At 58.8% G+C, this 26,015-nt stretch overlaps 2 protein-coding genes across 3 annotated transcripts; both read right to left on the bottom strand.

Moving 5' to 3' along the window:
* Nucleotides 1-1,737: 1,737 nt before the first annotated feature.
* Nucleotides 1,738-12,944, bottom strand: ZBTB39 (zinc finger and BTB domain containing 39). Of its 2 annotated transcripts, none has more exons than XM_075901828.1 (2): nt 12,824-12,944; nt 1,738-9,323 (listed from the first exon to the last, which is right to left on the bottom strand). In XM_075901828.1, the coding sequence occupies exon 2, from the start codon at nt 9,224-9,226 to the stop codon at nt 7,097-7,099; it is 2,130 nt and encodes a 709-aa protein (XP_075757943.1). In that variant the 5' UTR covers nt 9,227-9,323; nt 12,824-12,944; the 3' UTR covers nt 1,738-7,096. The 2 variants fall into 2 exon arrangements, with proteins under 2 accessions (XP_075757943.1, XP_014432843.1); XM_014577357.3 differs by lacking the exon at nt 12,824-12,944 and adding an exon at nt 11,413-11,931.
* A 4,048-nt stretch (nt 12,945-16,992) lies between these two features.
* Nucleotides 16,993-25,794, bottom strand: LOC112547062 (tachykinin-3). The gene is made up of 7 exons (XM_075903402.1): nt 25,640-25,794; nt 23,467-23,618; nt 20,382-20,490; nt 20,190-20,219; nt 19,845-19,898; nt 19,474-19,548; nt 16,993-17,860 (listed from the first exon to the last, which is right to left on the bottom strand). The coding sequence occupies exons 2-6, from the start codon at nt 23,578-23,580 to the stop codon at nt 19,475-19,477; spliced, it is 381 nt and encodes a 126-aa protein (XP_075759517.1). The 5' UTR covers nt 23,581-23,618; nt 25,640-25,794; the 3' UTR covers nt 16,993-17,860; nt 19,474.
* Nucleotides 25,795-26,015: the final 221 nt, after the last annotated feature.

Genomic DNA, 26,015 nt, shown 5'->3' with positions numbered 1-26,015 from the left:
ACTGGCAGGCAGGCGGGAGCGGATCCAATTGACCCTCCGCTCATTGTGTCTCGCACACGGCAGCCCTTCTGCTGAGAGGAACGTCTGGGTTTTGTCCAAGATGCACTCGAGACGGCTCCCCGGGGGAACAGCTGCCTAATCTGTTTGCATCTGCTGAACAACCAGCTCATTCTATCCTGTAATTGAGAAGGCAGCCTGATCCCTACAGGCAGCACTGGCTACTGTGCCTCTGAAAATACCAGCAGCGCAGTGCTCCCTGTACACGGTGCGCTGGGGTGGCCACCCAGGCCAGATTCAAAGTCCACCCAGCGGATTAACAGAGCGCCTGCAGCTGGCAGCATGTGTGGCTCTGGGTGGTGGATTTCCGCACATGCTTCGGTGCATGGAACAAAACTTATTCTGCACCTGGATGGAAAAAACGCAAGGGAACTCTGCAGGTGCACCAGCTTGCTATTTGGCTTGACAATGTCAAGCAAGCTGCATGGGGCTGATTCACAATGGCTACATCTAGACTGGCATGATTTTCCGCAAATGCTTTTAACGGAAAAGTTTTCCTTTAAAAGCATTTGCGGAAAAGAGCGTCTGGATTGGCACGGACGCTTTTCCACAAAGCACTTTTTGCGGAAAAGCGTCCGTGCCAATCTAGACGCGCTTTTGCGCAAAGCAAATCTGAGCTGTCTACACTGGCCCTTTTGCGCAAAAGCTTTGTGCAAAAGGGACTTTTGCCTGAACAGGAGCAGCATAGCATTTCCGCAAGAAGCACTGATTTCTTACATGAGATCGTCAGTGCTCTTGCGGAAATTCAAGCGGCCAGTGTAGACAGCTGGCAAGTTTTTCCGCAAAAGCAGTTACTTTTGTGGAAAAACTTGCCAGTCTAGACACAGCCAATTACATTAACGCTGGCAGCATAAAGGGGCCTTAAAAGGCAGTTATAATTGACTCCGCGAGAATCCAGTCACCGTCAATATGGAGCTGAGGGCAGGCCATTGCTGTAGCCGTTTGGACAGGAGATAAATTGGGGGATGATTAAACTATACAGCCCACGGCCATTCTCTGCTCCCCAAACATTTCTGCAAGTAGAAACAGAGTTTAAATTAGAGGCTGGTCTGAGTGCAGCAGAATTATCTCTGATCCTTGACATCGGCCACCGCCCTGAGCACAGGATGGGGTAATTACAAATCGGGCTCTGGACACTGGGAATGCTTGACCAGAAAGGCCCAAATTAGGGATGTAAGAGATTAGTCAACTATCGGATAATCAGAGAGAGGTAGCAAGGAGGGGAGCAGAAGCCAGTGCTGGGGGGGCTGGCTTTTAAGTTGGCTCCCCCCAGCACCATCTCTGCAGGGGGACAGGGGAGGGAGAGGCACAGCAGGAAACGGCGCAAGCGGGGACTGAAGCCGTCTCTGCTTCTGCTGCAATTCTGCTTTTAAAAAGTACAAGAGCCCCGGCAAGGCTCTTGTCCATTTCAAAGGCTGAGGCGCCACAGGGAGTGCGGGGCTTCTGGGGGCATCCCTGCTGGCCCCACACTCCTTGCGGTGCTTCCGCTTTTGATCCGGAACAAGAGCCTGGCAAGGCTCTTGCTACAGTCCAAAGGCGGAGGCGCTCTTATCGACTAATCGAATAGTCGATGGAAATCCCATCGACTATTCAATTAGTTCATCTACATCTAACATCTCTTGCCCAGATCTCAACCTGCGGATTAAAAACAACCAATAAAAAGACACAAAATGCAAGAGGTGGCTGTTTTCCATTTTATTATTCTAAATAAAAACCACACTTTGTGCTGAACGATGGAGTATAAAAGAATCAGATGTACAACGATTTTAGACATCTACTATTTGGGGTGGAGGGGGGTTTACAAAATATACAAAACTTTACAGCAAATAGATAGTAACCACTTAAATATCAGGTCAGTACCTACTATTAACTTAATGAAAAGTTAGACAGCAATTACAACTTCTTTTCTTAAAGAGATCTGGACCCTTCGAGAGGGGAGGAACGAAAGCAAGCCCCGTTTGTGTTTCAGAACTAGCCACAGCACGCTCGTGCAGTTGTGTTTCTCATGGGGATGCTGCCACCCTTCTGGTTAAAGCGAGGCCGTTTGCTTCAAGCTTCATTAGCGTGGCGGGAGCCGGGATTAAACCGAACGCTACAAGGCAGCTGGACTCCCTGACAGGATGTCCTGTAGCCCTCCCGGTTCATCTCCAAGGATCCCAAAGCACTTTACAAACATGAATTAAACCTCACCCCCTCCCCCATGCGAGGTAGGTATCGGTTAGTATCCGCACGTGTACAGACTGGGGGGACTGAGGCAAACCCACACGCCGCACCAGTGGGAAAGCTGGGAAAAGAACCCGGCCCTTCCCTTCCAGCCCCATTTGGTCTACCAGAAAATATTGTTTCCTTTCCCCATTATGTGTTTTGCTTTAGAAACAGAGCCAGGGTGCAGTGAGCCAAAAACCAGCACTGGGAATGAGCCAGGGGAATCAGCAGGACATGCTTGGTGTGGGAGAGCTGGGTTTGGGACTCTAGTGCCAGGGATCAGAGCAGCCTGCTTTGGTTCTCGGATGGAAGCGGGAGAGAGAATCCTTCCATCTCTGAACTCCAATTAATCCCGCCTGCCGGATTCGCAAAGCAACATGGCTCTCGAATACCACTTGACTTCCTAACCTGGCTGGCCTGGCCCCACAGCAGCCCCGTTGCAAAGGGCGGGAAGAAAATGGAATGTTAAAGATGGGGGCACCAAGTAAGAGAAGACCCCGGACCCTGCTGCAGATTCGTCGTTGTGGCTGGGGTTAGGGACTTGGTCCAAAGCTCACCAAAGCGGCTGCCTGACTCCCATGGAGTTTGGGTCTGACATACTGAGGGAGGGTGGAGGGCTGCACAGGACGAGGCCTAGATACCCCGGCTGGGAGGAACAGCTCAGGTTTTGGCCTCTCCGATTTGGAAAATTCAAGGAGGAAACGTGAAAGGAGGAAACTCGTGGCAGCGGTTTGCCTATCAGAACTTTCCCATTTGCCCGCAGATAACGCTTTGCGGCTGCTGATCTCTGAGGGGACATCTACACGACAGAGATCGAAGCTGCCGCTGTCGATCTCCCAGGGTTCGAATGAGCGGGTCTGGCAAATTCGACCTGAGAGGGGCGCTCTGGTCGATGCCGGTGGCCCCGCTTCCACGAGGAGTAAGGGAAGTCGAAGGGAGAATGTTCTCTCTTCGCCTTCCCGCAGCGTGGACACTGTCAAAAGCCAAATTAAGATACTTCGACTTCAGCCACACAATGAACGTAGCTGACACCACGTAGCTTATTTCGACCTTATCCTGTAGTGTAGACGTACCCTGACGGGTTTGACCAGCGATGGGCAACCCGGGCTAGCAGGTGGCCCTCCATCTCAGTGGCCCGCAAGACTGTCGTCACCAAGAGGGTCTCCCAGGATAGCACTAAAAGGCCGGGGTGCCTAGACGCAGAGGGAGCGCCTGACTCTCCCAGTCCATCACAGGTGCAATCAGCCAGCACCTCCCGTCACTTTAGTGACACCCGTAGGAAAACCAAATGTCCGGCGGGCTACACAGAGACGCCTGAGGGGCCGTAGTTTGCCCCCCACTGGTTCTGATGGAGAGCGCAAGCGGGTCATTCAAACCTAGGGAAGAGCCACAGACACAGAGCAGGGGACTTGCAGACGTCGCCACAGACAGGAGCAAAGAAAAGGGGGGCAGGTGCCTGCCTTCCCTGTCCCCTAGTCTGGAGCAGGGCGCTGCTGGCCCGTTAGTGTTTCAGGGCCCAAGCGTGTCTCTCCCTTTTGTTGTGCCAGAAAAGCTTTCGCTTCACAGCTTTGCTTTGGGTCTGCCGAACGGTGACCTCGGCTTCTGGGAGGCGTCTGAATGATGCCTGGCTAGCTACCTGCCCCCCAGCCTTTTCGTCTCCTTACGCCCTTTGGAGGAACCTCCAAACAGGCTCAGGCCTGCAGCCCACCTATCCCGCGCCAGACGGGGGAGGGAAAGGTGTCTGACGCCGCTCTACGACCATCACCGGCTAACCTGCTCCATTTGCCACGTCTGCCCGGCGCTCACAAAGTTGGGGCAGATTTAACGCTGAACTAGCTTTGTCATTCCTCTTTTAAACACCTTCCAGGAAGGGCCGAGTTTGCAGCCACCCAGGGCTGTCTGCCTACAGAGCACCCCTTTGTTACCATTTCACAGACCGGGGTGTGCAAAGCTCAGCCGATGGGCTCGCCACCCCTGGCTTTTCTTTGGCAGGGGCACTGGTACTAGAACGCACGTCAGGGCAGAGGTCAGCTGGGCTCCTCAGGCTCTGGGCAGGGTAGCCTTCTGGGAGGGTGGTGGCGCTGGCTCCCCGTGCGAGCCCTGGCATGGCTCAGAAGGAACGCTGAAGGATGCGTTCAGGGCTCCATCTCCATCCCTGGCACTCCTGGGCCCTGAGGACGGGCCGCCACGGCACCGATACCGCAACGATCGGCGGCAGGCGAGGAGGGATTCCGTGGGTGCTGCCACCTGTGGCCAGGGACGTGCCCCTCTGCAATCCCCCCCGGCCCACAAAATCCAACTGGCAGCACTGGCTCCACTCCTGACACTAAACAACAGGGGACGAGCAAGGGGTTCACGCCACAATGAACTCCCAAGGCCCTCGCCCCCTCGGACCTCATGTTCCTGCCTTCCTTGTGCACCAAGTCATCACGCCCCTCCTGCAAACCTCCTTTTGGGGCGCAATTAACTCCTAATGCCCTCGCCCCCTGCAGTCCCCCCGTTACCCTTTGTTACTAGTGGGTTTTCCACTGGACTCAGGAACAGAGAGCAGAGCACGGAGAAAGGTAACGCCACTGGGCTGTTGTTAAATCCAGGGCATAGGGTGGGGAGGGGTGTCAAAAGGGAACATGGGGGGGGTCATTTCCCTAGGATGCTACATAATACTCATAAGTGCTCTTCATCGTCAACACGCTATACAGACACTAATTAGTTCATCGTCACCACGCTCCAGGGAGGTAGGTAGGTACCACAAGTATTACTGCCCCCATTTTACAGATGGGGAAACTGAGGCAGAGCGGTGCAGCGACTTGCCCAAGGCCACAGTGAAGTTAGTGTCAGCAGTGGGGTGAGAACCCAGGAACACCCCCGTTGAGGGTGTCCAGACCCAGCCTCTCAGCCCAGGCACACCGACTCCCGCTAGCATTGCTCGGGCAGGTGTGCTAAATAGGAGCGTGGATGTTGCGGCACTAGCGGTGATTCTGGCTAGCCAGCCAGGCTCTGACCTGGGGGGCAGCGGGCTTGGACTCAGGAGGCTCCAGGAGGGAGGGGAGGGGGGACAGCTAGCGCTGCAACGGCCAGACAGCTATTTGTAGTGTGCTACCTCGGGCGAAGCTCAGGTGAGCTTGTCCCCTCCTGGCTGCAATGTGGCAGAGATCAGCTCCCGGGGCGGGGCGGGGGGGGAGGCTGTCCAAGTGTTTCGTCCGGTGACAGCGTGCGTGTATGGAAGTGCAGGGGCCTGTCCAAAGCTCGCTGGGGCGCCGAGCCCTGAGCACTTCCAGCTTGTGAGGTAGTTTGAGTCACCAAGGGACGGCTCTCCTCCAGGCGGCCTTGTCTGCCACACCTGGGCCTTTCCACTCCCTGCCTCAGGGCAGCAACGCTAGAAAAGCCGCCTCTCCCCCCTCAGCGGGTACATGTGAAAAGCAGCCATATTCCCCCGGTGGCCGTTCTGGTACCGGGCGAGGGGGGGGGAGAGGGGTGGGGAAAACCCTGCAGAGCAAAGAATGTTCCTCCTGCAAAGACATTTTTCCAGGAGTTAAGGCAACGGTTTCTTTTCACGCTCACGCCAGAGGCTTTGCACGTGGCCTAGCGCCAGTCCCACAGGGACGCCCGATGCTCTTCCCCTCCCCCCCACTACTGACTCGGGGAGGCGGCCGAGTTACAGAGCCAGACCCCCAGCTGTCGGAACGGGCTCCTGCAGTCAGAGGAACGTTGCTCTTCGGCATGGGGTGCGGGGGGACAAGGGGGAAAGCTGTGTCTCTGCCAGCATTTGCTACGTACCTCCCCTGGCCCAGTGATTCCTCCCCTTGACAATCTATCCTGGCTCACGGTGAGACGAAGCTCAACCCCCTATTCTCCTATTACTCCTTCATTTCCTCAGCTCCCAAATGGGACTTGCAAACTTCAGAAGAGATAGGAGGGAGCGTATGGGGGGGAAGGGGATGGGTGTTAACCAGTAACTGCGGCTTTGGCTCAGATGGGCGGCTAGAAGTCACGTTGCTCCCTCTTTCTGGCACCGAGCTGAATTCCTGGAGCTCCCCTTGCTGCCTGCCAACCGCCCCTCACCCGCTAAGGCCTGACTCTGCTTAGCTCCTGTCAGGAGCAGCACAGCCCCAGCGGTGCCTAAAATAAAACCAGCTAGTCTCTTTGGCCAGGCTTACACTAGAGGGGACGTTCGACTCGAGATACGCAGCTCCAGCTATGTTAATTACGTAGCCGGAGTCGCCGTACCTTCATTCGAGTTTCCCCGCCATCTCCACAGCGGGAGCCCGACAGGAGCAAACGTTCCTGTCGGTGTCCCTTACTCCTCACAAGAGCTGCTCCAAGGGTGCCCTCTGAGTTCGATTTGGTGGGTCTTAACTAGACCCACTAAATCAAACTCCGGAAGATCAATTGTGGCGGTGTTGATCTTCCCAGGAGTGAAGACGTGGCCTTGGTGTCCACCATCTTCCTGTCTTGATTCTGCTCCTCTCTGAGGGTGCTAGGATCCTAGCAGCATAAATCTATATGTGATCTCAAAGCCACAGGAGGCCCACCGAGGGTTAACCTGCTCGGTGGCGAGAGCTGTCTACGTATGAGACCCAAACCTGGCAAGACGTGCCAGTCCACGGAACTCAGCGGCCTCTAAGAGGCCTGGAGGTAAGCAAAGAAAATAGGTTTCTTGGTTCAGCTCACGTGCTGTTAACGTACAGGACGCGGACAGAAAAAATCGCTAGGCAAGGCCAAAAAAAGAAGAATTCCATCCACGATGTCTGACCGTTAAAACGAACCCCCTCCCCCAAAGTAGCTACTTTGCAATTAACGTTTGCTGCCCCGCCCCCAACACAGCGCCGCCCAATCAGCTGTCCGTGGTTTTCTCCGCGTCTTTGGAATGAATTATGTACATAAACGTCTGCTCGATGGTGAAATCGGGTGGCAGGCTGCCTTTGTGGACACCTATATGTTTGCTCATGAGGTTTAAGGTGGAGCTGTAGTGCCCGCACACCGTGCATCGGTACATGAGGGCTCCCGAGTGTGTCTTCAGGTGGCATTTGATGGTGGAGCGGCCGCGGAAGAATTTGTGACACACTTTGCACTGATAAGGCTTTTCTCCGGTGTGGATTCTTCGGTGGTAGTTGAACTCGCTCGTGTGGGCAAACCTCTTCCCACAGACCTTGCAGCTGTACTTGCTGTTCCCTGGCTGGTTCTGCAGCGCGGGGTCCTCGCTCAGGAATTCCTCCGGCAGCTTCCTCTTTTGGAGGGCTTGCTGCTGGAGCCGGTCTCCGAAGCTGGGCCGCACAACGTCCAGGCTGCCGCCACATTTGTGCTGGCTGACGTGGTAGCGGTAAGCCGCCTCCAGCTTGAAGCTCTGGCCGCAGAAATGGCAGCGGAAGACGGTCTCTTCCATGTTCTGATGGACGGCCATATGCTTCTCCAGCAGATGCCGGTCCACGAAGCTGCTGGCGCAGATGGAGCAGGAGAAGATGGAGATACCCAGGTGGGAGAGGGTGTGCCACATCAGGCTGCAGAGGCTGAGGTGCCGCTGGTCGCACACGCTGCACATTTGGCCTTTCAAGTTCACGTGGTCGAGGATGTGTCCCCGGACGGTGTGGAAATCTTTGGCCAGTGGCTTCCCGCAGGCGGTGCAGACCAGCTCCGAGCCAGGGACCCCCCCAAAGAGGTTGATCTTGCCGGGCAGCGGGTCGCTGGGGTGGACGACAACGTTGTTGTCGAACACCCCCTCTCTCCGGTGGAGGGTGAGTTGCCACTGGGTGAAGAATTTGGTCTCGCACATATCGCAGGAGAAGAGGAAGATCCCGATGTGGGACAGGACATGGGTGACCCGGGAATTCCGGTCCTGGAAGTGGGTCTCGCAGACCTTGCAGTTGCCAGTGAGCAAGTCCACATGGTCCCTGGCGTGCTGGCGGATCAGCTGGATGTTGGGTTCCAGAACCTTCCGGCAGACCTGGCACGGCATGGCCTTGCTCTCCTGGCCATCGTTCTCAAAGGCCAGCTCCTCTTCGCTGTCATCACTCAGCTCAATGACCTCCTCCACCGGGCCCAGCTCCTCGCCGGCGTCTTCGAAGTGCAGCTCGTCCGCCCCTAGATCCTCCAGCTGCAGCTCCTCCATCTGCCCGAAGCCCTGGTCTTTGGAATGGTCGCTGTTGCTGGGGCAGGAATTGCTCCCGGTAGAGATGTCCAGCGAGGCGTCAGCCGGGAAAAAGCTGGTTTTGCTGTAGTCCCCGTTGCTCTGGATCTTATAGGGCTGGCAGGCACTTGCCGTGGTTGGAACAGCCAGGTTGACGTTGCCCAGGCCGGGCTGAGACATGGCATTGCCGGCCGAAGCAAACTGCCCTGTCAGTTCTTGCTCTTCCGTCTTTGGAGGCGGCGGATGCATCAAGGGCAGGTTATGGCCGGCTTCACCCAACCTGTCATCCTCTTTATAGTCCTCTGCCACTTCCCCTTGCAAGATGCAATTCCGCTCGGGGCCAAAGTGCTCCACACTGCTCCGGAGTTCGCCCAGGGAATGGTTTGGTTCTGTTGCCGTGCTGCCCAGACAGCCTGACCGGCCGTCTCCCGCTCCAGAGGGCTGCTTGGTGATGGCTGAGCTCTCCAAGTCGGGGAAGGTGGAGTGGCAGGCCCTGAGCAGATCCTCCATACCCAGCTTCTCCGCCACCTCGTAGATGACGCCCACGTTGATGAGGTCCGTGAAGAGCTCCGAGGTGTAGACGAAGCTCAGGATCTTCTCGAAGTTGGTCGGCGTGATGAAGTCCACCACGTAGGTCCGGGCGGCATCCAGCCCCGTGTTCAGGAAGAGGTTCTGGAAGTAGCCCGCCGCGCAGGCCAGCACGGCTTTGTGGGCGGCAAAGGAGCGGCTCCCCACTACGATGGTGACGTCGCACATGGTTTCCGACAGCCTGCACTTGTTGAGTTCCTTCAGCAGGTTGTTGGGGTGATCGGTGCTGTGGAGTTTGATCCTCATGCCCATCTTCGCAGGTGCTCAAAAGGTCCCTCCGGCCGGGTTGGCTTCTCGTTCATTCGTTCGCCGGGTGCTTCGCTTTCAGGGGCTGGCAGGGCGAGGGGCTCTAGAAAGAGGAAAACGCGAGAGTTTGCACTTCAGACTCGTCGCTGCTTTGGGGTGAAACGTCCCCACGCTTGCAACCAGGGAACGAGGTGGCTCCATTAGTGGAGACTGTCTCTCTAATTACCCGTTCAAAATACACAGAGAGGTGGGGGAGGGGGGTGTCACAAACGAAATGACAGAGAGAAGCAACTGCATTCTTGCGACTCTCCTAAACGGGGGCGTGGAATTTGGCGTAAGGACTATTAGGGCAGCGCTCCAGACCTGCTGAATTCTGTACTTACATCGAATTCTTTAGGTTTTTAAGACCAAGTTAGACAAACGTGCCAGGAAGGGTTGTGGTATCCTTAATCCTGCCTTGGCATGGGGGGGAGGTCCTCGAGGCCCCATCCATCCCTGAATATCTGGGATTCCATTCCGGTCAGCTTTGTATCCCGTCCTCACCACAGTTACATCTGAAACCTGGTCCAGACTTTCAAGTTGGGTTGACACAGGTGATGTGCTCGGGAAGGATGTAAAATCCCGTTTAGTTAGTTAACTGGTTCAACGGTAAGTTTCACCAGTTCACTGATTAAACGGGGGTGGGCAGCGGCCCCCGCACCGCAGCAGAGGCTGCTCCAGCCTGGCTGCTTCTGGCTTCGCACTGGGCTGCCGGCTCCCAGCCCATGAAGGCTGGGAATCGACAGCATCACAGGGGCCAGATGTGGCAGCGCCCCCCCTCCTCTCCCCGGCCAGCCGCTGCTTTCAGCCCGGGATGGTGGCCGTCAGCTCCTCCGTCCCCCTACTGCCACTTATGGCCCCGCTTGGAACCTGTGGTGGGCCATGGATGGGGGGCTTCTCCTGGGGTAACAGTCAACTGTTACCCGGTAAGTGTCACCCATTAAGGGCGATGCTTACCAGGTAACCAGTTACCCGTTCACATCTCTAGTGCTCAGGGGGGTGAAAAACTCACACCTCTGAGAGCCATCAAGAATTCTGCCTCTGGGAGAAGTGGACTCCTCACAGCAATGGAAAACCCCCTTCTATTGCCCTAGGAAGCATACAGATGGGCAACAACAGCCCGGCAGCTATGATGCTGTAGCACTTGCAAAGTGGGAATGGTTCGTTCCACATTACGTGGCAGGATGAGCCCGAGTTTGCTTCTGCACAATTTAGCAGGTATAACGACGCTGATGGATAAAGAAGTGGAGGGTTAAGGATTTCTTCATCCCCTCTTGCATGGCACAGAGGCTAGACTCACCATTATTTCTAATGCCCTGACTACACACAATCTAGCTCTCTATCAGACAGACCAGGTCAACTCCTGTACGCAGACACCGCTGAAGGAATCGCTACTTTTCTTGAGTCATTGAGATCCAAAATACCTCCGGACAATTCCCACGTCACCACCAGAGTTGGGGGAAATTAAAAGCATATGCAGTGGCAGCCCAGAAGAGGCTAGTGCTGCAGTTAGTCTCAGCGGTTCATGAGTGAATCTAGTTTAGGATTTTGCAGCAAAACAGACTGAAAAATAAATGTCTGCAACTCGAAGAAGCGCACGAGCTTAGAGTTTCACTGGCTCTGCAGACTCCTCCTGCCACTGAATATTTTCAGATCTTCCTCCCGCTGCTCCATCATGGGTACTTTTGTTTGCCAGGCTGGATCTCACTTCACGCCTTGCCTCTAGTTCAGTGGTTCTCAAACTTTGTGGCCCGTAGACCACCTGGCTCAATGCAAATCTTTCTGAGTATCATCAGTTGCTAATGGAAAGTGACCGTTAATTACATCATTATGCCTGAGCCATTTTGCTAGTGCAGCAGCGAGGGAGAATGGTTTCATATAAATGATTAAACAGATGAAGCATTTTAACTTTCTCGTGTTAGTTTATCAAACTTCATTTTAAATCAAAGTAAAATATTAATTTATGTCCGACAAAAAAGGTTTTGGTGTTTTATTTGTGGCAGGGAACTTTTTTTGGGTCCGGGGCTGAGCTCGAACCATGGACCACTTGGGAGAGGGCCGTGGACCACTAGTGGTCCGGAGATCGCACTTTGAGAACCACTGCTCTAGTTCTAATTTCTCTAAATCACTTTGAATTATTTCTCTGTTCTCACCGGCATCGGCCACGTTTTTCTCCACAGCACAGCCTACCACTGCCCCATCTGCCATCTTTCTGGACCGTCGTTACCTAAGACTGCGATAGCCATCCCTGCAAGATCCAGCTAGGTCCCTTCAACGCAGCCTGGACCCCCTTTTTGTTTATGAGTCTTGGGGCAGTTTTCAAATCAGACAGACTACTCCACATCAGCACGTCTGCACAGTAGCAGCGTGCTTTGAACCTCAGCCCCGCCAGCCCCTTCTCCAATTTCCCAGGACACCAAACAAGAGAAGAGGAAGATCCAAGTAGAGTGGCAGGTAAAGGGGGCTGTTGTGTGTGGATGTTAAAGCAGCAATGCTACCCTGAATGTAAGGGCGGTTGGTCACTCCATTAGCAGCGGCTCTGCCTACTTAGCACAGGCACAGCCTCAGGCTGGGTGTAGTGCCAGTGTTTACTACATCCCTTTCTTCCCTCTGCTAGACACCGAATTCTCCAGAGGCCAGAAGAGAGGATGGAGTCCTCAGGGGGGGAACAGCTGGGGAGAGAGGGGGAAAACATGAAGGGGGGGCTGCCGTGTATCACCCAAGGTGGGAAGAGGGGGAGTAGGGGAAGAGTGGATGAGTCAGCCGGGCTCTCCAGCTTGGGGTACATGTCTGTCTGGGGGGTGGATGAAAGGGTGGGAAGGGACACAGCAGGGGAATGGGGCAGCCCAGCTGGAGGCAGACGGGGGGGGGGGGGGGAGTCGATGGGGGGGGAATTTGGAGGGTGTGGGGCTAGGGGCTCTGTACGGTGGACGGGGCCAGGGTGGCGAGCAGAGGGAAAGCAGTAGGGCGCAGGAGTGGGGGGGGTCCCTGTGCACGGGGGGAGGGGAATGGGCCCCCCCCCGGCAAGCAAGCGGCTGGGGCGAGGTAGGTCCCCCGCTCAGGAAAGGGACAGAAGGGAGGCTCCTGAGGATGGGGGGGGAGCGGGGGGGCCCCATTTGGGGAGGGAGCAGAGATCCTGGATGTGTCCCATGCCGAGGGGGGCGCTGGGGTGGGGGTAGAAGGATGGGGGCTGGTGCCGGGGGGGGGCGAGGCGGGGAGGGCCCAGTGGGGGCGGGGCCCGCAGGGGGGTCTCGGGGCGGGGGGGTCCCGTGGGGGCGGGGCTCGGAGGGGGGGTCTCGGGGCGGGGGGGGTCCCGTGGGGGCGGGGCCCGGAGGGGGGTCCCGGGGCGGGGGGGGTCCCGTGGGGGCGGGGCCCGGAGGGGGGTCCCGGGGCGGGGGGGTCCCGTGGGGGCGGGGCCCGGAGGGGGGTCCCGGGGCGGGGGGGGTCCCGTGGGGGCGGGGCCCGGAGGGGGGTCCCGGGGCGGGGGGGTCCCGTGGGGGCGGGGCCCGGAGGGGGGGTCCCGGGGCGGGGGGGTCCCGTGGGGGCGGGGCGGCCCCCCCTTACCCGGCCGGCTCCGGGCACCATCCCCGCTCGGCTCCACACAAAGGCTCCGGCCCCCCCCGCTCCGGCCCCGCCGAGGAGGCGGCCGCGCCGGGCCCGGCAAGAGGCTCCATCCGGCCCCGCGCGCCGCCCCGCGCCCCCGGCCCAGCGCCGCCCCCGGCCCGGCGGGGAACTGCAGCCGGGGGGGGGGGGTAGAGCTGAGTGAGGAGGGAGGGGCAGGAGGGGGGATGGGGCCTGGTGAGAGGTGGGGGGGGGCAGTGAGGAAGGAGGGGGCAGGGGGCTGGGGGGGGCTGGGGGCCGTAGGGCGGGGTCGCCCAAGAGGAGGGTGACCCCGGTACCCCCCTACCACAGAGCAAGATGGGGTCACTGCCGGGGCGGTGGAGGGGGGGCGGTGGGGCCACGGGGAAAGCGCAAGCGGGGGCAGAGCCGGACGCCCTCGGGGGGCTCCATTGGGGTAACGAGCCTGCAGCATCGGGGAGATCCAGCTGTCGCTGCCTTTTGCACCAGTCCCCCTCCGGCCCCACGGTGCAGGCCGGGCCCCTCACTGCCCGAGGAGGAGCGGGACAAGAGCAAGAGGCCCAGGAGGAGAAACAGGGCCTGGCACCACCCCCAGCCTGGAGTTCTCTTGCTGATATCTCCCTCTGGGCCTAGCCGCTTGGTCTTTCTACCACCCGTCACTGAGCACCCGCCCCGGGGCCACTCCCGCACTGTGACAGCCGCCCCAGTCCTCCGGACAGCGTTTGGCCTGATTCGGCTGACCGGCTCCATCTGAAAATCCCTGTGGTGCACCCCTGGCATAGCTCCTGAGAGCACCTCACATAATGTGTCTTCTGGACCCTCTAAGTCACAGGAGACTCCAGCCGGGGAGCCGGAAAAGACCCTCGACTTGCCCCGAGCTGGCCTGTCTGCGCTGGGCTGAGACAACCCAGAAACGGAGTGTTGTGTGCCAGCCCTCTGCCCTCAGCCAGCCAGATCTCTGCATTTGGACAATGCTAAAAGCCCACCCTTCAGACTGGCCCCTGGCTGGCTCCCATGGGATTCTGGTGTCAGAGCTGCAGGAGGAGCCAAATTCGCAAGAGGGGAGCCTGGTTGCCTTGAACGGCTGGTGGACCCTGCTCACAGCAACTGCTCCCGCCTCCCACTCCAGAGGGAAGCCTGGATTCTAAGATGCCGGGCTCCTGCGGTGATTTCTACCAGCCAGGACGATTAACGATGCCGTTGGCCGTGGCAGGTGGGGCCAGTTTCCTCCTGTGGATCAGAACTGTGTATCGTTTCGGCTTGCGGAAGCTAACCGCTTCGGCACGGCCCCTCTGCGAACTTCAGTGCAGCCACAGGGAGCTCCCTGTGATAGCAAGCGTGTTAGCGGTTCCCCCGGTGGACCGAAATGCCACCCTTGTGGCAGTCTAGAATTTATGTTGGCTCCTTGACAGCTGTGCCGGAGTTCCAAGATGACAGAGCACGTAACTGTACTCCGTTTCCCTGCCCTTTGGAAGCAAAAGAAGCAGAAAATCCTTCCAGGTCTGCCTGGGATTCCTTCTGCATTGGAGAAGCCCCAGCAGCTAGACAGCTGGCATAAACCATGTATTCTGCTTGGGAGCTGGGTTAGAGAATCCCAGACCCACAACTTGGCCCTGCTATTGCGGGAAGGAAGAGAAAACATGGCTTGATTGTTCTTACCGTTGGGGCTACCAACAACTCCCTGCCATCCAGCCAGGCTCTTTGCAACAGAGAAAGATTCTGCAGTCCCGTGGTGTCCAGCACACAGGGCCGGATTAAGGGGGGGCTAGCCAGGCAGCTGTCCGGGGTGCCAACCTATGGGGGGCACCTGATTGAAGTGGTAAGGGATGCTGCATCAGGCGCCCCCCATAGGTTGCCACGCACGCGCTGCACGCCTGGGGGTGCGGCGCCCCGTATATATCAATTCAGTGCCACGCGCCTGGGACGGGGTCGCGCATGCGCCACGCGCCCGCTGCTCAGGGCGCAAGAATGGCTCGGGCTGGCCCTGTCTGCACACTAGCCACATGTGGCTAGTTGGCCTGCTGAGTGTGGCTAATTGGCTCTCAAAACTATTTACATTTTCAGAACGTGGCTCGTTCCAGTCCAGCTCATGCAGAGGGAGCGCCGTTGGCTCGCGCCCCCCTCTCCATTGCATCAGTAACGCAAATCTAGGACTCCCACACACCAAGGGGCCCATCGGAAGACGTGCTGTTTTCCCAGTGTGGACCCCTGCCCAGGGTTACGTGATGGCCATTTCTCTTGGCCTCTCTGCTGCTAAAATTCACTCGGGCTCTGAAGTTTCCAGGATCGCCTCTTAGCTGATGAGCAGAAAATGACCATGAGAAAGGGAGGGGGAGTTAAACCAAAGGGCCGGGCCAGAGTCTGTTCAGCCTGTGGGTGAGCAAAGTGCAGAGAAAAACAGCAGCGCGGGAACTTCCAGGAGGTGCAAAAGGCTTTCCTGAACCGGGCTCTGCTTAGCCCTGCATGCACACCTGGTTAACTACGGGGATGGGGCAGAGGGTTGGTATAAACAGCAGGCGGAGACCAAGATTATAGCTACGTGGGGTGGGCAGGGTGCGGGGAGCTTCAATTCACAACCTTGCTAGATGCCAAACAGCGAGGTCTGGAGAGAGACACTGGCTTGGTGCTTGGTACAAGCATCTGTAACCCAGGAACCACATGCGCACACCCCTTTGAATGACCTCTCACCATCTGCGTGAGCTGCGTCTGCTTAACAATCCTTCCCACTTGCACTTTGCCGGGACACCCGCGAGTACCTTTCCCATCCCTGAGGAAGAGCTCTATGCGACGTGATAGCCCTCACAGAGACGGTCTTATCCAAGACCTCCCCTCCCCCACCTTGTCTCTGTACTGGGCAAGCGGCAGCAGCCGGGGTGTTGGAATATTGTGGGCTTGCGTTTCCAGACGACAGATTCCTCGCCCAGCACCTCAGCCACCACGTTGGGTTCATACTCTGTGCAGCTCGGCCTTCTCCGTCTTACAAAGACGGTCCCCGTGTCTCCTACTGTCCCTGATGGCCTCAGAGGCCAGAATGAATGGACAATCCATCCTGAAAGAAACCCCCTTCTCGCTGGCCAGAAAAGAACTCCCCGGGGACGGACAATTCTCTTTCATGACACCTTTCTCCAGGTTTCAAAAATCTGGTTCGGTCCCATGTGGGCACCAAACCCAAAGACACTTTCCCAAAATGGAACATGGGCCGGAAGGTCCATTTTGCGGACGGACAACGTCGCCTCTCGCAGCCAGTAACCCTCCGCCCTGCCCCTCGAGGCCTCCCCATCAGCGAGACGGCTCTGCCAAACGTTTGGATGGCCAATATGGACAAGAAACAAATGTTTCGCCCGGCTCTCTGGGATAACCAGGTGGGATTTGGTTGTTACCTCCCCGGCTTGGCTACATCGCAAGAAGCAAGAGAGGATACCCTGTTGCTAACGGCAGGAGAGACGGGAGAAAAGCCAGGTGTGAGGTTCATGCACAGGTATGGGGCTTAGGACATTTGGATTCTGTTCCCAGCTCTACTACCCTCTGGACCTGGGGCAAATCACTTGTCTTTTCTGTGCTGAGGAGCATAGGAATTGCTGGACAGGGTCAGACCTCTGGTCCCTCTTGCCCAGTATCCGGTCTCTGGAGGTGGCCAAAGACTAGAAGTGCCGTGAACCCCTCACATAGGTACCACCATGGTCACTTATCATTAGAAATCGGTGCAGACCCTGAAACACAATAAAACAAGGGGAATTAAGCTGTGACCGCTCGAGAGAGCGAGATCTTGGAGACATTGTGGACAGGTCTCTGAAAACTTTCGCTCGGCGTGCAGCAGTTGGCAAAGAAGCAAGCAGAATGCTGGGAATTGTTACAAAAGGGATAGAGAATAAGACAGAAAACATCTTATTGTGGTGCAGAAGTGGTCCCCTCCTCTCAAAAAAGATCTCTCGGCACTGGGAAAAGTTCCGAAAAGGGCACCAAAAATGACGAGGGGATTGGAACGGCTGCCATCTGAGGAGATTGAGACTTTTCAGCTTGGAAAAGAGGCAGCTCGGGATGTGTGTGTGTAAGATAGAGGTCTATAAAATCATGACAGCTGTGGAACAAGTGAATGAAGAAGAGTTATTTGCTCCTTCCCATAACACAAGGACCAGGGGTCACCAAATGAAATGAAGAGGTAGCAGGTTTAAAACAAACAAAAGGAAGTATTCCTTCATACAACGCATAGTCAACCTGTGGAACTCCTTGCCAGAGGATGTGGTGAAGTCCAAGCGTTCAAAAAAGAACTAGATACTGTCGTGGAGGAAAGGTCCGTCAATGGCTATTAGCAGGCATGGTGTTTCTAGCCTGTTTGTCAAAAGCTGGTAGTGGGCTACAGGGGAGGGATCACTGGGTGATTCCCTCTGTTTTGTTCACTCCCTCAGGGCCATCTGGCCTTGGCCACTGTGGGCAGACAAAATGGAGTTTTGGTCTGACCCAGTCTGGCCGTTCTTATGAAACACAAATCTTAATTTCCCTTCCAACAAGGTCATTGTTAATTTCCCCTGCTCCCACATGGGGACCCCTGCTGACGAGTATTCAGAGGTTTGGGGCAGGGCGTGGCTTTTCGTTCTGTGTCCAGCGCGCAGCCCGGTGGCGTCCTACCCCGCATGCGGGGCTCCAGCAAACAACACAGAAACAGCCAGCAAAGAAGGTGAGAGGCAGGGCAGCTCATAAGTAAAAATCCTGGTGTTATTGACTCGTCAAGGGGGTTTTTTAATCTACGCCACAAAAGGGGGTTCCGCTGCCCTGGGGGTCTGTGGTCGCGCATAGAGGGGAAAGCGCCGTGGGGCGGGGGCGGGACTCTATTTCCAAACTAGCGTGAGGACGAGGCGAAAGCCGGAGGGGCGGGCAGGGATGAGATGGAGGGAGGAGTTCTCCACGACACGGTGAAAGGCTCCGGTGCGGTTGAGAGCAGGGCAGGCGTGGGCAGAAGAGGGCGGCTCCGTCTCAGTTTCTCGAGGTGCTGCAGTCGCTTTCGCGTGTCCCCACCGTGGGCACCTGCGTGAAAGGAGGAGGAAACCCGCAGCACGTTGGATCCTTCCCCCCGGCGGGGGGAATAAGTCTTGGGAGAGCTGGAAAAAAACCTGTTTGATGCATCAGGCTCTTTCCCTTCTCTGGGAAGACTGCGCCAAGGGAAACCGGCTTTACTGCTCCTTTCCCAGCCGCGGTGAGCCTGTTCTATACAGCCGGCCTTTCAACACTGAGCAATCACACGCCAATTCTACAGATGCAGACAATCCCCTGCAGGCCCGAGCCCGCAGGCACGACCCCGCACAGGGCTGGTGGGGAAGGCTTCATCGGCAGACACGGGAAAGTGTCGTTCACCAATTTGCTCTTTTCCTCCATTTCCTAAAATTGCACCGCAATTATCTCCGAGGCGGCGCGGAGAGAAAACCACCAGCCTTCCGCCGCTCATTATCCTGCCAGCGCCGGGATGCAAATCACCCGCTAACGAATTCGTAATAGCCGAGTAAGTGCCGTGTAATCACCCAGTTAGGGGGATTACAGCTATTTATGGCCCGTAACCCAGCCCGCCGCGCGCTTACGCACGCTCGGGTCAGGGCCCTGCTCCTTGCAAGCGGGCGACAGCGAACTCCGGACCATCATTTGGGGCGGTAAGTGAAGATCCTCAAACAGGGATTTAAGAGCTAATGCGCGAGGCGAAGCGCAGCCCCTCGGGCGGCTGTGGCCTGGTGAGTCTCCTCAGCGGTCGTCGTAATGGCTCCCGCGTGCGAAAAATGAGACTGGAGCCACCAACGCCCGGCGTGGCGAATGGGGATGGGACGTGGAATCAGACCCCGTTCCCCACCCACGGGATAACCCGGCATCTTCAGAGGAGGCGTTTAGGGCTGCATTGAGCTGCCCCAAATCGCAAATTGGGGGCCACTGAGACGTCCCCCAGGACTTAGCAGGAGGGGGTTGGGATGTGCAGGGCTGATAGGACTTCTATCTGCCCTGGGGGACAGCGGGAAAAGGCGCAGAGACAAAAGCCACCTGGAGAAGGAGCCTAGAGCAGGTCAGTAGAGGGGACAGCGTCGGCTCTTCCCCCCGGCAAAGTTCTCAGCCATCCCGGACTGGTGGACCCAGGGATTTAAATGCATTAAATGCCAGGCTAGAAGGCACTGTTGTGGTCATCTAATCCAGGGGTGGGGAACCAAAAGCCCGGGGGCCGGATGCGGCCCCCGGCTTCCCTGGATTTGGTCCCTGAGGCTCCGGGCTAGCTCCAGCATCTGCTGGGTCCAGCAGCCCTTTGTTATCCGTGGGGGAGGTGAGCTTTGACACTTGCCATCCGACCCTCAGGGGGGCGAACCTGGCAAAGCTCACTGGAGGGAATTTGGCTTCGGCCCTGCGAGGATCTCACCCTAGGTAGCCCCGAAGCAGCCCAGCCGCGCTACATAATCTGACCCGAAAGGGAGAAGGATTCGCCGACGCGGCCCGAGTCCAGCCTCTCCTCGCCAGGGGCAGCGAGCCGGAAAGGTGCCGCGTTCCGGAATGTCGCCGGGCCCCGGGGAAAGGCCGGCACACGCCAGCGGCACACGTGCAAGCCGCAGGAGCACGCGTGCGTCACGCGGGACGAGGCACCAATGGAGCCGGCGCCCCGCTGCCCATACCTCATTCTGCGTTGGGGGAGTATTTGAGGTCGCCGAAGCTGGCAGCCGTCTCCTTGGCCCCGTCCGCAGGGTCGTCTAGGGTTAAAGGAGACGCAGTCGGTGCCTCCCCCGATCCGTGAGCCCAGCCGTGGGCGCTCACGACAGCCACACACCCGATCTGCCCCCCGGCCCCATTTCTCAGCCCCTACAGAATCCCCCCTGCTGTGACCAGGGAGGGAGGGGAGGCCGACCGGAGCTGCCGGGGTAGCTCAGCCGGCTCGGTAATTGTAGCATCTCCGTGGGGTGCATCAAGGCCTCTCCCCTAAGGGGGCAGGGGTGTGGGCCCCTCACATCCTCCCCCCGCAAGCTGGCTTCACATGGGCCGCACTTACCCAGCTCCAGGGTCCTTTTCCCCATGAGGCCGACAAAGAAGTCGTGCATGTCCCCTGCGGAAAGACAAGGGGGTCAGCGGGGCGAGTGCCCCTTGCTGGCTGCGCTGGGCACGGCCGTGTTTGCGGAGGGCCCGTGGGCTGGGCAGGCAGCCACGGAGGGGCCCGGTGAGGCGGGCGCTCTGGGGCAGGGCCTCCCCGGCTGATCCAAGCCTCAAGAGCCGATGGGACCGAGCCGGGCCCTGGGACGCTGGGCTGAAGGAGGCTTGGGCTGGTACGGGAGCGGGAACGGGGAGCCAGGGAGCCCCCAGACGGACGGGGCAGGGAAGGGGGGGAAACAGGACTTACGTTTCTGAGGGGGAACGAGCACCTTGGGACCTGGAAGAGAAAGAAACGGGGATTCAGTGACGCTGGAGGGGGTGTGAATCAAACCCCCCCCTTTTGCCGCTAGCTCCCCATCCCCCACCCGACAGCAGCCACAAGCCCCCCCCCAACGTGGGCTAGTTTGCTCAGGGGTGGGGGATGGCGCCAGGCACTCACGGGCCTCGTCTCTGCCCGCCAGCCGCAGCAGCGCCTCGTAGGAGACCCGCTGGCCGTCGTAGAGTCTCCTCAGCAGGGCCGGGGGCAGCTTGTAGAGGTCGGCGCTGGTCTGCAGGGGAGAGAAGCGAGAGGCGGGAGGGAGCCCCAGTGCGGCAGGGAACGAGGCAGGTGCAGGGAGTGATGCTAGGGACGAGGGACAGCGCGCCCGACCCTGCAGCCCTCACCCGCCTGCCACCCCAGCGCCCCAGGCCCTGCAGCCCTCAGCCACCCCAGCGCCCCATCCCCCTGGCCCTGCAGCCCTCACCCGCCTGCCACCCCAGCGCCCCAGGCCCTGCAGCCCTCAGCCACCCCAGCGCCCCATCGCCCTGGCCCTGCAGCCCTCACCCGCCTGCCACCCCAACACTCTGGCCCGGAGCCCCGCCTGGCGTCCCGGCTGCCATGCCCAGTCCAGCTGGCCCAGGGCTCCAGGAGCAGACTCTCCCTGGCTTTCCCCTCCAGCCCTGCCAGCCCCCCTCACTCCCAGGCCCATTCCTCCTGCCCGCGCCCCTCACTCCCGACCCGCAGCCCTGCCAGCCCAGGCCCTGTGTTTGCCCTCCCCTCCCCAGCTGTGCCACCCCCCCTCAGCCCTGACTCCCAGCCCCCTCTCCGCCACACACCTTGCCAGGACCGTGGCTAGTCCCCGTGACGCCCCAGGGAGGTACAAGAGCCCCCCAGTGGCAGCTAGAGATTCTCCCCCTCCCCCCACCTCCCCCCCACCTCATTCCGTGGTGCCCGTCGGAAACGCCGGCCTCCTTTGTGGCCCGTTCCAGCCGCCGCGCGGCAAGAGGAGCCGTGTCCAGAGAGAGGAACGAAGAGAAACTGAGGAAAAGGGGCCGGAGGCACCCCTCCCAACGGCCCGGCGCCACGCTGCCCTTCGGGGCCGTGGGGCAAACGCAGCCGCACGGGGCTGGCAGGCCGGAGAGCTTAGCAAAGGCCTCCCAGAGCGCCCGTGGCAGGGGGCTGACGCCCGGTCTGCCTTGGCACTTAGCCACGTCCTCCCCCACACGGGCTCTGCTCCGGGTCCTCAGCCAGTCCCATTCCCCCAAGTCGGGGGGGCTTGTAACTCGGGGAGCGTCTGGGTAATCCAAAGCCCCGAAGATTGGGACAGTGGGTCCCCCAGGTGCCAGGGGCTCCCGGCCGGACACCTGCTGTGTCCCACGGAAGGGCTACTTGTGCGTGTGGATGCAGCCGAAGGGAGTGAGGCGCCTAAGGCCCCTTGGAAGCCAATGGGAAGCAGGGGTCTAAGTCCCAGAGATCCCCGCCGTGTCTGGACATCACGGCCAATTTGAGGGGCTAGGCTGGAGGAAAAGCTTCGTGGGAGTTGCTGGCTGAACCCCGGCACCTTGGGGAACACTGGGCTACACGGCCCGGCACAGCCGGCTCCCCGGCATGGCTCTGGCCCCTCAGGCAGGATTTGGGGGGGGGGGGTGACGGCGCGTTGGGGTCCCCTGTCTCCTGCACCCCGAAATGGCACAAACAGACTGCACCAGCCAGTGGAATTGAGGGTGGTTTATTGCTCCTCCAGCCCAGCGCAGCACAGATGTAATCTGGTTACAGGAACTGGGGCTAAGAGGCCTCAGTGCCCCCCCTTGAGATAGGGGAGTCCCAGCCCCCTCCCCAGCTCCTTATACCTTGCCTTCCAGCGAGGAACTAACTCAATTCCCTTCCAGCCCTGCCCCCCAGTCAGGGCAGCATTCCACCTTCCTTTGTTCCTCTCCATGGGGGGTGTCTGGCCACTGGTTCAACAAGTTTGGCATCACCTTTGCATAGTGAGGTTTTCCCTGCTGGGTCTTGCTCCAGACAGCAGGGGTCACCACAGCCCAGCAAGTACCCCCACTGCGTCACAGGGGGCTGGGCCGATGGGCCTGATCCTGGCCGGGGACTGGGGCTCAGTGTATAAACCACTTGGCCAGAGACTAGCTCCCGCCTTCCGCTCCCGCGCCCAGGGCTATCGGGGGCTTTGCAGCATCCCCCCCCCTCCACCGCCCAGCCCGAGGCGGCTTTGGGCCATTTCCAGCAGGTGCAGCTGGTGCCGGCTCCACCGGCTTGTGGAGCCAGAAACGCTGAGCTGGAAATGGGCAGGGGCCGCGTGGATTCTCGATTCCTCCCCACTGGGCCGGCGACGGGAAAACCAGCCCCTGGTTCCACGCAGCTCGCTCCGACAGGCCCCCAGCCGCCCGAGGGGGAGGGGAATCCTCCAGGCGCACGGGTGGAAGTCAGCAGGACTTCACGGTGGTGGTTCCAGCTCAGAAGGGACCCCCCCGGACCGCCTTCTCCTCAAACACAGGCCTGAAAATTTCACCCAGCTCAGAGCAGTCATGTGGGGCTGGCTCACACCGGCCGGATCTGGGGACGGCCTGAGCTGGAGAAGCAAAGCCTCCCGGCTCTCACCGTGAAACAATTGGTCATGTCACCGGCTCTGGGTGGCACCTGCAGCTGCCGGTTCCTGCTCTGCCTTTCTCTGCTTCCGCGCTGGGCACGGAAGGTGTTCTCCGCCCAAAGCTATTGGCACCCCGTAATCAAGCCGTAAGCTTCCCAAGTCTCTGCCAGGCATCCCCGCCGGATCGTTTGGATACCAGGGCATGTAGTGATGCCACGTGGGAATCGGGCACTTTGGAAAGATTTAGATGTTTTTTCCAAGTCATTAATGTAACCGGGTTGGAGTGTCCCCCCATTTTAGGAATGACTTCCTTTCTCCAACACAGGTGTTAGGCATAGGAGTTAAATAGGCTTGCGCCAAAGCCAGCAAACACCCCCCGCCAGCGGAAAGTGAAAGATCTCGAATGAAAAGACACTGAGCCCTCCTCCCCTCTCAGCGCAAACGATGTGGGAGCTGATGAACGACTGTGCCCCATCCCGCTAGATCTCCGGTCAGCCGCAGAGTTTCCTGGGGCGTTTCTAATGGATGCTCGGTTTTCTGGGAGAGCCAAGGCACAAAACTAAAATGTCTCCCCTTCTAGGCCACTAGCCCGGAGCGCCAGGGTGGGGGGTGAATCGGTGAAATAGCTGAGGTTCAGGGGCTCACATCTCTTCCCTCCCTTTCTACCTTCATCTGGAGCCCTCTGGCCGTCTGTGGCTCTTCGTTCCCATCGCAGTAGGCGTGACACAGACTCGCCGCCGCTACGGACAGCAACACCGTCAGCACTAAGGGGATTTTCATTTTCCTCTCCGGAGGGCAGGGACGGGGCGACGGCCGATCTAAGGCAGGAGAGAGACAGAGGAAGGAAAGGCTGCACCGGTGCGGAGGAAGGCTGAGGGCAGGGGGTTAATTCCCACCATGGAGAGGTGGGGGCATTCATCTCTCCTTACAGAAGTGAAAGGAGCACCTAATAAATCATTTTCACTGTGCTTAGAGCCCCGGGCTGCGGCCCAGCGGCGGGTGCTGCACCGTTAGGAAGGACAACGGACAGTTTGCACACCGTGCCGCTGTCACCGCTCCCAGGACATGACAGAGACCCGGCGGCTGCCGTCCAATAAAAGATCTCACGACACCCACCTTGGTGCTGACGGGTATTGCAGACAGAATAAAGGCTGGATTAGTTCTTAGCATTAGCAGCGAGGACGCTGGACGGCTTTTTACTCCCCGCTCTGCCACTGGCCTGCCCGGCAACCACGGGGCAAGTCACGGCCCCCCCATGCCTCAGTTTCCCCATCATCAGAATTCGGATCAGCCTGCCTTGGCGAGGTGCTTGGAGACCCACGGGTGCCAAATGCAAGACAGGGCAACGGCAACACCCACTTGGTCATGTAAACGCTTGCAAATGGGAGTGAATGTTGCATAATCAGGCCCTAAAAGGCAAATCAGTTTGCTGGGGGGGGGACAGGACACAGGAGGCAGCTTGCTGGGGGGGCATGAAGGAGAAGTGTGTGGGGTGGGGGGGGATTTGAAAGCATCCAACACGGAATAAAACAGAATGTTAGGTAAAAAGCAGGATTGGTGCAAGGTGTGTTTCTCACTAGTGCAGGGCTGGTGCGAGGCTCGCACTAGTGTCCAAATGCCCAAGGCAGCTCCCCAGCCAGGTAGGGAAATCCCCAAACGACCCCCTTTCCCCAACCCTTTTCCCGGGCAGATCACCCCGTGCCACTTGGCCACCGCCCCAGCCAACCTGCGCAAAATCTGGCGTTTCACCTCCTCAGAATTTCGCACAGATCTGCGCTGGATTTTAAGCAGGGTTTTGCCCCACAAGCCTGAAAAATAAAGTCCCAACTTGGGAAGGAAACCCCGAAGCAGGGGACGCGCTAAGGACCAGCACCCGCTGGGAACAGGCAGGACAAGCCAGAGCCAAGCTGATAGCAAAGTCACTCCATGACCCCGTGGCTGTTGCCTCTGTGTCCTCCCGGCGAAATGACCAACCCCGTGGCACCTGCGTGGCAAGGAACAGGAAAATGTCTCTTCTGGGGCAGTGATGTGATGAGATTTGGTTTTGCTGATTAGGGGCCAGTCCCCCCTTGGCTGTTGGCATCGCATGGCTGGGACCCATATTGATTCTCGAGGCTAATCAGCCAATTTAACTGCCCCCCATCCCCCCCTCCCGCTGCCTAATCAAGTCTGTAATTTGCAGGGCACATTGCATGACCCCCTGCCAAAGCTGACACGGGAAGGGGGCAAGTTACGCCCCAGGAAATCTCCCTGTCCGTAACAAGGCGCGTGTCGCTAAGAAACCCGGAGCAGGACTCTGGCAGGTGCCAGCCAGCCCCACGGGCAGCCCCCATGGCGCCGTCTGCCCACCTCTCCAGGGCACCGCCGCTTTTGGCAAAGTTTGCTGGAGGTTGGCAGAGCGGAAAGCAGCTGGGAAGGTGCGTGAGACAAAAGGGGGCCTCTGTATGTGTGTGTGCGCGTGTGCGTGCGCGTGCATTGGACCCACACGTGTGTGCAAACACGTTCGCTCTCGTGCACACACAAACACGCGCGCACATGCTGGCAAACAGCCTCGCGCCGCAGCTGCGAAGCCATTTCGCGTTAGCATCGGCACGCCGGTTGTGAGCACCCACGAAGGAAACACGCACCTCTCCCCCCACCCCCGCCGTGCCGAGCGGCCCTTTTCACGAACCCCCCAGCCGCTGCCACGCCCCCGACCCGACCAGTCCCGGCAGCTCTGGCAACTTTCTCCTTCGCGTTCGTTTCCAAGCGAGGGTTTGGTTTTCAACCCAAAGCAAAAGCGCTCCCACCCCAGCAGCGTGCCCGGAGCACCCCGCCACCCCACCCCCAGCCCGCCTACCTGCCCAGGCGCCTTCCAGTGGCCGGGTGGTCCCTCCGGCTGCTCTCAGACCCAGCCCAGAGCAGGGGCAGCCGCGCTCCAAGCCAGACTTAGCAGCCTCCAGTCACCGGAATGAGCCCTGCAGAGCCGGCTCAGCTGGGCTTAAGAAGGGGCTGGGGCGGGAGGAGGGAAGGGGGTGGAGAGCCACCAATGGGGGGAGCAGCAGGGGAGGGGTTTAGAGTCGGCACCCCCCCATTACCCCCACCTCCGCCTTGCACACTGTGTCATCTGCACACGCACATTGCATAGGTGCCAGTCACACCCTGACACAACCACCACGCACACACGCGTACCAACGCAACCACCGCACACGCACGCACACACCCGAACACAACCA

This window comes from Pelodiscus sinensis, chromosome 19, assembly GCF_049634645.1.
Source record: "Pelodiscus sinensis isolate JC-2024 chromosome 19, ASM4963464v1, whole genome shotgun sequence".
NCBI lineage: Eukaryota > Metazoa > Chordata > Testudines > Trionychidae > Pelodiscus > Pelodiscus sinensis.
Note: the sequence above shows the minus strand (reverse complement) of the source record. Positions and strands in the feature narration are given on the sequence as shown.